This window comes from Myxocyprinus asiaticus, chromosome 35, assembly GCF_019703515.2.
Source record: "Myxocyprinus asiaticus isolate MX2 ecotype Aquarium Trade chromosome 35, UBuf_Myxa_2, whole genome shotgun sequence".
NCBI classification, from domain to species: domain Eukaryota; kingdom Metazoa; phylum Chordata; class Actinopteri; order Cypriniformes; family Catostomidae; genus Myxocyprinus; species Myxocyprinus asiaticus.
In genome coordinates this window covers 15,952,434-15,965,120 of record NC_059378.1, presented here as the reverse complement: position 1 = coordinate 15,965,120, position 12,687 = coordinate 15,952,434, and the positions used below count along the sequence as shown (strand labels likewise).

Here is a 12,687-nt window from a genome sequence, read left to right as displayed (position 1 = left end):
TTTTGGATTTTGTTTAGTCACAACATAATTCCCATAGTTCCATTTATGTTATTCCATAGTTTTAATGACATTATTATTATTCTAAAATATGAAGAAAAAAAATTATAATAAAGAATAAGTGTTTCAAAACTTTTGACCGGTAGTGTAGATAGATAGATAGATAGATAGATAGATAGATAGATAGATAGATAGATAGATAATTATTTGTTTATAGAGGCCCACTATGAGTGACAGATCACAATGTTACTGAGATGTTGCTCTTAGATGTTTGTATTTTTTTTTTGTGAATCTGTAAATGGATGAATGTTGGTATGACTAGACTAATTTGTTTTATGTGGGTAGTCTCAAGGTTTACAGAGATTACAGTTGCCAAGGAGACATAGAGTTGCAATCAAAATTATTCAACCCCCCTGACCAGCAATACATTCTGTTGATGTGAATTAAAACACATCAACTAAAACCTCAGTAAACAGTCAAAGTAAGTTTTTAATAAACATTTGAGTGATGTTGAGAACAAAGAGTTCATTTTACCCAAATAAAAAAAAAAAAAAAAAAAAAACTAATTATCTCCTCAAATGTCATGTCAAAAATATTCAACCCCCAAAGTCAGTCATTTGTGGAGCATCCTTTATCCTTTATAACAGCAAATACATTTTTTAGGTAAGTGTTCTCAGGCTTCGGACACCTCTCTATTAGAATTTTTACACATTTCTCATGAGCAAAAGCTCCCAGCTCATTGACATTCTTTGGTTTCTGTGCTGCCACTGTTTCCTTGAAATCACAACAAAGGTTTGCAATGGGATTTTAATGATGGACTGAAAGGACTATTTAAGGACATTCCACGACCTATCCCTGAACCAGATTTTGGACAACTTGGATGTATTCTTGGTGTTACTGTCTTACTGGAAAGTCCAGTGATCACCGAGCTTCAATTTGCACACTGAAGGCATCACATTTGTCATGCCAAAATGGCCTGATACCTGAAAGAATCCATGGTGTCAGTCACATAGTCAGGATAGCCATTTCCTGCAGCCGCAAAACACCCCCATAACAGGACTGACCATCCTCCATGACTGTGGGGATCACCTTGTTCTTGTCATCACCTTGTCATCTTACTCCAGACGTACTGCTGACCCATGGGTCTAAAACTCATTTTCAGTTTAGTGCCATACGTCTATAACACCTTCTTCCAGGACTCCACAGGTCTTTCCTAATTACTTCTTGAATATTCAAGTCAACATTTCCCTTGGTGAAGTTTTGCTTTCTTCCACACCCCAAGAAGGTTGCTGTTGTACCATATTTAAAAAAAAAATGTATGAATGGTGCTGCCAACTTTGTCTATTGGAAATTGAAGTGCCTTGGAAATGTACTTTTAGCCATGACCTTTCTTGTGTAATAAAATAATCTCCTCTATTAGCTTTTGAGACAGATTATATTTAATTGAATTTTTGGCATAGAAATACATATTTGCTTACAACGCTAAACTTAAATTTGAAAACTTAAATAAGTGCCATTGCAGATTGATTACTTAATTTTGTTTTAAAACAATTACTTGTGTAGCGTTACATATTTAAGAAACAGCTACATGCAATAGGGGTTGAATAATTATGACATGGCTGTATTTAAAAAAAAAAATCCTTCTATTTAGAAATATTAGTTTATATATTCACACTATGACTGAATGTGTCACTCAGCTGATAGAGATGTAAAGTTTAAAAATTCTGGGTCATCAGAAAAGCTTAACTTTGTAAATCCTTACTGTCTTGGGGGGGGTTGAATAATTTCAATTGCAACTTTGTATACTTGCAAAAATACTTAATCATATTTTGAGAAAATGAATTCTATATCTATGACAGCTTTTGTTATCATTTTCAAACTGAGCACTTTAAATGTAATAAGTTGCATTGAATACTTGAAGGTCTCTACCATCTTTTGTCATATGATACTTGAAAGCAGAATAAAAAAAATAAAAAATAAAAAAGTTAATAATAAAGGGATGAGTACTTTTTAGTCAGCACTATCAACTGTACTCAATAACCATCTTAATCCTTTTGTTGAGATTTTTATGTTGATGGCCACAGAGACTCCAATGATGTACATGTAAAAATTTTACATGTTCCAAATTAATTAATTTATTTATTTATTTTTTGTTTTGTTTCTTAACGAAGCGATGAGGAACAGCTGTGTGGAACTTATAAGGCATAGGCTGGATCACAATTGGAGGAGATGCTTGAATTGAATTATGAATGAAGTAATGCTTATTACAAGTCCCCTGCCAGAAACATTGCATACACTTCCACTTCTGTTTGGTGTAAATTTGTCCATGGCATAAACACATTGTAGAAAAATATAAATAATTGATAAAGAATTGTATAAAGATTTATCAAAAATAAAGAACTGGCAGGAGTGAACTGTATGTTCATTAAACAAAGCAGTTTAACGTGGAAATTCAAAAAAATTCATGTTTCATACCTGGGGTCCCTGGGACCATAAACATAAGTTATGTAAAATTGTTCATGGAGGTCATTTTTATCAAAAACATTTTTTGATAATGAGGTCTTATAAGATTAGAAAAACTAATATTTCAACCTGACCCGATCAGACCCCGAACAGAACATAAGGGTTAAATGTGATTATTAATTATTTTTTTTATTTTTTATTGTTATTTTTTTTAAACAAAACAGCAGAGTCTTAAATTCAAAAACTGAAAGTTTGAAGGCAACAAGATCAAATATTAAGACATGTAAGCTTGTTGGTGTGCTGGCAATAAATCTGTTCTCCATTTCTGTTGGATCCATCCTCATCAGAAGCTTTCAGCTGAGCCAGGCAGATGTGGCATCTGTTCAGCTAGACAGAAGAGGCTGTTGCTTTCACCAGCCCTAGCTGCCCTTAAACATCTGCTGAGGAAAACTGCTCCTGCCTGAAAGCTAATCATTTTGGCATGCCATTGGCACGGGACGACCCACAGCAGTGTGTCCTAAGTGGAACTCTCACTGGGTTTGTGCGTCTTGCTATGGTGCCTGTTTAACACCACTCTCTATCACCTCATATGCATGCTGAAATAAACAGCTTCAATCAAACTATAATAGCTGGTCTTAGCTGGTTTAAGATAGTCTAACTGGTGTTAAGCTGGTCGGTTTAACAAGTGCTCAAACCCCTCTTAAACCAGCTATTCAGACAAGTCTGACCAAGCAGCACATTCCAGCAAGGTTATGCAAAGTTGCAGCTTGATGTTATAAAGTAGTGTGTGTAGTGCAATGACAAAAATAACACCATTTTATCAGTAATCCCACCCACTGTGCTTATTCGATAATTAAACCCTGTAAGATCTGTTAATCCTTCAAAATGCACACTGCACTGTTGGTTCTATTGATCAGTCAATAAACAGGCAATAGTCATCTTTGATGGCTTCCTGTGGTCTGATCAGATACTTATTTCAATTCCTTTGCCTTATCACCTGTTGGAAACTGTTCCATAAACAGAGAGGAGCATTATCAAGGGGAGCCAATGGCAGGGCTGATTTATTTCAGAATCTTTCACGACTCCTGGGTGTGTGATTGAGCTAACAAGCTTTTAATTAATTAGTATTTATGAGAGGCTTATATAATTTCAGCAGTGTTTAGATGAAAAGACCAAACACCAGTATTGGAAAGTTAAACTTAGCTGAAAATTATTATGAATCAGCTGATAAAATTGGCTATTAATTAAGCTATTAAGTGGTTTTCTGAGCTTTGTTCTTATGAGAATAATTTTACAAGTGATATTTAACTAATTTAATAATTGCAAATAAAATATTTTAGATAGATTTAGCCTGCTGTTAGTTTCAATATACTAAACTCGTAGCCTAATCTTAGTGCAACAAACAAAACGAGTGTGTGGGTTTGATCTTATTCTTTTCCACATCAGATAGGGGATTTTCATCATTTAGTCTTCTGTGTACCTTACGGCATTTCCAGATCATTCATTTATCTTTATAGCTGTAAAAAGCACACGCAATCAGATGTGTTTGGCTGCTGCAAAAGGCTCTGTTTGCTTGTAATGGTTTGATTGACTTGCTTTGGTCTAGGTTGTAGTTGTTTTGCTCACAACAGATTTGTCCTTTCATTTACACGTTGTTTTGGTTCATTTCTCTTTTTATTTTGTCTATTCTAGTGTGTTTGAAACTGAAAATATTTCTGTCTGAGTAAACTGGGGAACTTGTAAAAAGTAAAGCTGTATTTCGTGAGAGTAAATAGACATATTTGTTTGGGTTTTTTTATTTGAGGTAATGCAGCTGTGCTGTTAAAGGAATAGTTCACCCCAAAATGAAACATTCTGTCATTATTTGGTTATCACCATGTAGTTCCAATACTGTATGCTCTTATTTTTTTCCCTGTGGAACACAAAAGGAGAAATTTTGTAGAATCAATCTCGTTCAGTTATGACAGAAGAAACAATAATATCTGCTTTCAATAACATCAAACCTGCCGCAGCACGTCATCATGCCATATTTGATTCTGTATGGATTAGGGATGTTACTGAATAATCGATTATTTGTCGTTACTAATTTTATCGATTAAGCTTATCAATTGTCGATTAATCAATTTCAGCACAAATACATTCAGTTATCATTGCCAGCAGATAGAGAAAATACTGTCTATACAGTCATCCACCGCTAGAGGGTGCACTGCCGCGTTGCATTTCATGTCCTGTCTGCAACACAGAATTAAAAACACAGCTTAGTAGAAGTGGGTGGTCAATGTATTCATGGAGGGTTTCTCTATAGATGAACATTAAACATGAAATCTCACCATCACAAGTGTAGAGGTATGCTATTAAAGGGATAGTTCACCCAACAATGAAAAATCATTAATTATTTACCCACCTTTGTGTTGTTCTAAACCAATATGACTTTTTAACTTTTTCGGTACACAAAGTGAGAAATTGTTTTAAAAATTCTGCTCAGTGATGTCATACAGTGGCAGTGGATGGTGACCACTTCTTCAGGCTTCAAAAGTATGCAAAACTATAATTTAGAAGTCTAATAAATAATTCAATGTGACTCATGCCTTGTTCTGAAGGCATACGATAAGTTTTGGTGAGAAACAAACCAAAATCAAATTGATAATTTTATGAAAATCTTGACAACCCGTTGCGCTCCTGTGCACGTTAATGAGAGTGCATGAGAGCAGCAGTAACGCTGCCTCCACTTGTGAGATGGGGCATTCAAGCAAAAACTCACTTGTTTGCTACAACTGGACAATCACAGATATATTTACAACAGAAAACACAACATAGCTGCACATAAACCAGAGATTAGAACTTACAAAACATGTCTGATGAGTTTGAAGTCAAAGAGGAGATGCAACATGAAGTTTAAATGAACTTGAATTTGTATCTTCTACAAGTTATTATTAACAGCATGAATGTATACAAATTAAACTGAACTGAAAATATATAAAGAGAAACATACCAATTCTCACATTTCTTATGTGTATTTATTTAAATTATATTTAAACAGTAGGCTACATGCACATACTGTACTTCGGTGTCTGTTTGATGTTTTCATGTTTCCTCCTGCAGTAAGGAATTTTTCTTCGATGTTGATGTTTGCATTAGAACGGTTGGTCATCAAAAAGAAAAATTTGTATAAATAAAGCTTTGATTGAAGAAAAGCTGTAAAATTTGCCACCCTAGCATGGATGCGAATATGATTGCAGAGTTTCAGAGGGGAAGCTGGATTGTGTAGTGTGTGCTGCTGCAATAAAATCCGTATATCACCTGAGCTTGCTCACTCTTTTCCTCAGAGGTATATGGCTGATTAAACCATTGATAGATGCATAAAAACACAGCTGAGATCCTCCTCTCTAAGCCTCTACCTATCACTGCATTTTACTGTGTCTTATTATCACTCTCTCATTGTCAGTGAATATTCATATTGCTGCCTGCCAACAACAGACCATTAGTTCTGCTCTGAACGCTGTCGGTGAGAGTGTCCCTTACATCAGAGGCGGATTTTTATGAGCAGGCAGATATCCAGCCACATGCTGATTACTGCATTCAAAGCCTTATTTTCCAGCTTACATAAACAGTGTGTCCCGCTCGCCATGACAGTGAGACTGTGATTATTTCTCTCTGCTCCCACTTTTTGCCAGCATTTCCAACTGGTCCTCTTTCTCTTTCACACACACACATTTTTTTTTTCTTTTGTCTCAGTCATGATGGGGACTTTCCATTGACTTCCGTTGTTTTTATACTGAGCTAATTCTAATTCTGCCCCTACTTCCAAACATAACCCACACCCAGGGTTGGAATTTTTAAAATGTATTCCACTACAGTATTAATCTAAATAATTTTGATTACTTCTTCAGCACCTGTAGATTTTTTCACTTGTTTTGACTAAAAAATTTGCTAGTACAGTAAGATAAAATGCACATGTTAAAAATACATTCTCTAAAAAAAGCCTAAATATTTGGTAGTTGGTTCTTCAAAAAGATAAAGCAAACTGATCTTGTTTTAAGGATTTTTAGATTGTTTTACATAAAAAAAAAGTTTTACCCTAATATCAAAAGTCTTACTAGAGAAAAATATTTATTATCTAACATGGATTTTCTTGATTAAAATAAAATATGATCGTGCCTGGTAACAGAAGCATGTAAAATTACTAGAAATAGCATTTTAGCTTAGCATAAAGCTAAATGTTCACATGGCAATTTACACAAGTTTTATTTCTATTTCAGCTGCTCCAAACTTATTTAAAACTTACCTCTCTGTCTGCTCATATGAATGTAAAACATCTTAAGAAAGTGTTTCACCGCTGTTCAAACGCTCTTTGGATCGCATCATTTACAGGTGCATCTCAATAAATTAGAATGTCGTGGAAAAGTTCATTTATTTCAGTAATTCAACTCAAATTGTGAAACTCGTGTATTAAATAAATTCAGTGCACACAGACTGAAGTAGTTTAAGTCTTTGGTTCTTTTAATTGTGATGATTTGGGCTCACATTTAACAAAACCCACCAATTCACTATCTCAAAAAATTAGAATATGGTGACATGCCAATCAGCCAATCAACTCAAAACACCTGCAAAGGTTTCCTGAGCCTTCAAAATGGTCTCTCAGTTTGGTTCACTAGGCTACACAATCATGGGGAAGACTGCTGATCTGACAGATGTTCAGAAGACAATCATTGACACCCTTCACAAGGAGGTGAAGCCACAAACATTCATTGCCAAAGAAGCTGGCTGTTCACAGAGTGCTGTATCCAAGCATGTTAACAGAAAGTTGAGTGGAAGGAAAAAGTGTGGAAGAAAAAGATGCACAACCAACCGAGAGAACCGCAGCCTTATGAGGATTGTCAAGCAAAATCGATTCAAGAATTTGGGTGAACTTCACAAGGAATGGACTGAGGCTGGGGTCAAGGCATCAAGAGCCACCACACACAGACGTGTCAAGGAATTTGGCTACAGTTGTCGTATTCCTCTTGTTAAGCCACTCCTGAACCACAGACAACAGAGGCGTCTTACCTGGGCTAAGGAGAAGAACTGGACTGTTGCCCAGTGGTCCAAAGTCCTCTTTTCAGATGAGAACAAGTTTTGTATTTCATTTGGAAACCAAGGTCCTAGAGTCTGGAGGAAGGGTGGAGAAGCTCATAGCCCAAGTTGCTTGAAGTCCAGTGTTAAGTTTCCACAGTCTGTGATGATTTGGGGTGCAATGTCATCTGCTGGTGTTGGTCCATTGTGTTTTTTGAAAACCAAAATCACTGCACCCGTTTACCAAGAAATTTTGGAGCACTTCATGCTTCCTTCTGCTGACCAGCTTTTTAAAGATGCTGATTTCATTTTCCAGCAGGATTTGGCACCTGCCCACACTGCCAAAAGCACCAAAAGTTGGTTAAATGACCATGGTGTTGGTGTGCTTGACTGGCCAGCAAACTCACCAGACCTGAACCCCATAGAGAATCTATGGGGTATTGTCAAGAGGAAAATGAGAAACAAGAGACCAAAAAATGCAGATGAGCTGAAGGCCACTGTCAAAGAAACCTGGGCTTCCATACCACCTCAGCAGTGCCACAAACTGATCACCTCCATGCCACGCCGACTTGAGGCAGTAATTAAAACAAAAGAAGCCCCTACCAAGTATTGAGTACATATACAGTAAATGAACATACTTTCCAGAAGGCCAACAATTCACTAAAAATGTTTTTTTTTTTTTATTGGTCTTATGATGTATTCTAATTTTTTGAGATAGTGAATTGGTGGGTTTTTGTTAAATGTGAGCCAAAATCATCACAATTAAAAGAACCAAAGACTTAAACTACTTCAGTCTGTGTGCATTGAATTTATTTAATACACGAGTTTCACAATCTGAGTTGAATTACTGAAATAAATGAACTTTTCCATGACATTCTAATTTATTGAGATGCACCTGTATATGGATAAATGTTTTACAACTGAATAGGCTAAATATTAAATGGAACAAATGACAATAATAAAAAAAAATATATATATATATCTTCAGTAATCAAAATACTTTTTGAATGTAACTGTTTTCTGGTTACCAACAATTTAAAGTGTAACTCTAGTGGAATACAATTACTAATATTTTGTATTTTAAATATGTAATCCATTACATGTATTCCATTGCTCCCCAACCCTGCCCACACCATTGTTTGGTCCCCACAACGTAGGCAATTTCATGTTTTACTATTACTGTCGTGACATTTGTTACCCACAATGTAAGCAAAACTGGACCCATGAGCACTAAATAGCTCCTCTTGCCATAAGTTCTGGTAGGTTGCTTGTAACATCCCCACAAACATTCAAGCTTAAATGTCTTGAAATTGAGGTAGTTTTTGTTATCGAGATGTGGACTTGCAAGCTTGTAAAATATCTTAGTTAAAAAAGTTGCAAAAAAGTGGATGGATGGATGGAAATAAGTAAATAAATGACTATTCAAGTTGCATTATTTCTCAAATTGCACAAATTAATTCTTTCAAAACGCAATAAGATCTAACAAGATCAAACTTGAGAATCTGTAATACTGCCAACACAAAGCTCGTCTAAATATTTGTAAAGCGTGAATATTTTACAAGAGGTTAAAATAGGTCCTGTTTACATGTTTATTGATGCTTAGGTTTAATGACATAATAAAGATATCCAGGAATTTTTATTATCTTATTTGTGAGAGAAGCATTTTGTATTGCAAATTACGTTTTATTGGGTCTCTAAACAGTAATACACGGTTGTTGAATTTTAACTGCTTGTTGCAGAATTGCCTGTGGACTGGCCACTCCAGTCATAAAGAGGCAGTTTTGGATGCGTAGAATAAATAGGAACTGTTGTGGCATGGCTTCAGCCAGTTAGGATTTGACTGTCAAATCACATATAATCCCGAAGCCTCTTTCTGAGGTGAGCTTTGTGTTTTCCTTCTTGCTCAGTCCGGAGAAGCCAATTCACCTGCCCAAGAAATGTAAGTGCAGCGTAGTACTAGTGGGAAGACTAGCAGCTGTACTTCATCGCACCATTAGCTAGGTAACTCTTAGCCAATCACATGTAAGCCATTGCTTTATAAGTCTGCTCACAATCTATCACATTGCTGTTTCAGTGTGCTAACAAGGCAACCTCTACCACTCCACCACCACTAGTTGAGTCCCGTCCTGCACGGGGGTAGGATCTTCGTCTCTGCCTCCTATCTCCGGCAGGATATGATGGTTCCGAGTACAATTTCTTCGGACCGCCAGACAGGGCTTACGCCAAAGAGAGACATTACATTTCTGTTTTATATTCATCAAATAAAAGTAATCTTAAATTTCACTCAAGTCGGCGAGTCTTCCTGATAGAAATAATTTCTGAGTAATGCAAGCACAGCATCACTAACATGTACTCAAGTTCTGGCAGTTAGGTTATTTTTCTGAGAGCCTTGTTTATCTATTTAATGAGCACTGATCTTCCATCAGATCTTTGGAGAGCATTACAAGGTTTCATTCAAACAGCCCCATGAAGAGTCGAGCTCCTCCTCTTGCAACCGAACACCCAAACACCACTTTGTGCGGAAAATGACCTCTGCTGGTCAGGTTGGAGAAGAGTGGTAAAATGCAAATTAAAATGTTCTGTTTGTGAGAGATTATCTGAACAAGCTCATCGAAGACAAGTCATTACACAATCACCGTATTAACCCATGGTGTGGCTACCGTGCTTCAAAACATCAAAGTATGCTCTCAAGCTAGATAAAAAGCTGTGGGTGAAGGCACTTGATCTATTGGCTCTAATCTTTGATTTGAATCAGTCTTTATTGTGCCTCTCTGCATGAGGGATTGGAGGAAGTCAGAAACTGTTTGCCGAAAGTGTTATGCTCAACCCAATCTCACAAAATGTTTTATATAATTTATTAGTTGGCTATTTCATGTGATTTCGTATGATTTTGTTTACATGAATTTGTACGATTTCATCACGTGCAAATTCCCGGATGTATAATGCGGAAGTAAGTGCGAGTTCCACGTACTAGGCATTAAGGACATGCATATTAATATTATGCCCTTACCCAAACACCATATCTAAACCTAACCGATCAGTAGAGTGTGTAAACATGATAAACTCCATGAGAGTGTGTTGGTTTTGCTTAATTTTAAACAACATGTTGCTCATCTGATTAAAAAAGTATTTTGATATTTTATATTTGAGTGCTATTATTTCACTTAAGATTCCACTGTATCCTTGTATGTTTTCTCTAGTTAGGTGAGGCAGGTGTCTATCTTTAAAAAACATTTTTGTCACTATTTCTTTTTATAATTTCATTATTTAACTTCTGAGGGAAAAGACACCATAATCTCACATGTATCTCATCTAAAATTTCAGAAGAGACATCAAAAATATCTCATCCTGTGCTCAGATATGCCAAGATGCCAAAGTCTGCAATGAAAAATAAAAAAATATCTCAAATTTGTCTCATCAAATTTTCCCAAGATCTATCTATGCTATTCACATTTTATTTTATTTTATTTTATTTTATTTTTTTTATGGTGCTTTAACTTTACTTTATGTCAGCAATTGTCTTATTTTTGTCTATTTTTATTTCTCCTGAGGATTTTAGGAGAAATATCTAATTTTATGTTGACACAGTTGAGAGCTACAGTGCATTGTGTATTCTGTTATGAATGAGCAATACATTTTTTTGCTTTGTCAGATTCCCACAGCACATCACCCACATCATTAAACTCAAAAAAAGAAAGAATACTCCTTGTCAGAAGGATACTGTAACCTTCAGATGTTTATAATATCCAACAATTTATTAAGGTACTGTATTTGATAATGGAATTAAGAGAAGATTGTAATTGGACTGGAAATTTGTCTAAAATTGAATCCAACACATAATTATAGTTGCTGCCTACAATTAGATTACAATTAGACAATTAGTAATAATTTTTCATGTGGAGGGTAAGAAATTAAAATACTTCTAAAAAACAAAACAAATTAAAATCATAAAAGTTAGAGGCATACAGATTAAATACAGTTTTTAGAAAAAAATGAAACCAGTAATGAGAACACAGTGACGCTGGAATCAGCTAACATAAATATATGTTTGAACGGGATTGGCTTTGCATAAAAAGTAGATTGGATTATCTCAGAGAGCTACTGAGCAACTCAAACTTTTTTTTTTTTTCACCATGCTTAATTTCCTTACCCACCTCTCGAACATTAACATTAGCGAAAAGTCACTCAACTAACATATGAAAAAACCGGGTGCTGTTGAAATCTAGCTAGCAGTGTTTACATTTTTGATTGTTCATGTTTTTTATCTCTTTTTTATACCTAGAGAGTGTATTTCCTCTCAGAGGCATTTTTCCCTCCTGAGTCTTCATTAAGAGACACCTTGGATCCAGCCTTCAAACTCCATGAGAATATTGCCAAGGTAAGAGTATCCTCTTCTTTTCTCAACAAAAGTCCAACAGTGGTTATTTGTTTTGTTTGTTTGTTTTTTGTTGTTGGCTGGCTGGTTTGTCAGGTGGTGCAATCTTTTATGGCTATAATTGTCATTAGGAGATTTGTTTAAGCCTGATATGTATTTGTGTTCTCAAAATGTTGTGTGTGTGTGTGTGTGTGTGTGTGTTGGGGGGGTGGGGGGGGTGGAGTTATGTGGTTTACAAGGACTTTTTTTTAGTTTACAAACTGGTAATTACAAGGGTATTATGCTATAAATGTGGTTTATGAGGACATTTCTAGTGTCCCCATAATTCAAATCACTTACAAAAACATACTAAACAATGTTTTATTGAAAATGTGAAAATGCAGAACATTTTTTGTGAGGGTTAGGTTTAGGGGTAGGGTTAGGGTTAGGGGATAGAATCTATAGTTCATACAGTATAAAAATCATTATGTCTATGGAGAGTCCTCATAATGATAGCTGCACCAACATATTGCTAATAGGCAGAGAGGTTGGGAAACTTCCTTTAATAGCAAAATGAGACAGAGAGCATAAGATCCCAGGTTGCAGAATGCATACAACTTCACCTAAATAATATTTAATTTTGAACATTTAAAAACTGAGTCATTCTCTCTCCAGATAAAAAACAAAAAACAAAAAAAAATCTCTAATGGAATAGATAAAGTTTCAATAGGGATCACAAAAATATCTCATCCTGTGCTCAGATTTGCCAATATCAACTTACAACTGGTTTGGGGGCTAGAAACCTTTTTGTCTGTCATTAT

General features: G+C 35.5%; 1 protein-coding gene across 1 annotated transcript in view; it reads left to right on the top strand.

The window, feature by feature from the left end:
- The window catches only part of LOC127425860 (inactive N-acetylated-alpha-linked acidic dipeptidase-like protein 2), a 492,025-nt gene that overhangs the window by 376,802 nt on the left and 102,536 nt on the right, over positions 1-12,687 (top strand). The window contains exon 11 of the mRNA XM_051672151.1: positions 11,795-11,890. Within this exon, the coding sequence (XP_051528111.1) occupies positions 11,795-11,890 (96 nt within the window). The remainder of the gene's footprint in view (positions 1-11,794; positions 11,891-12,687) is intronic.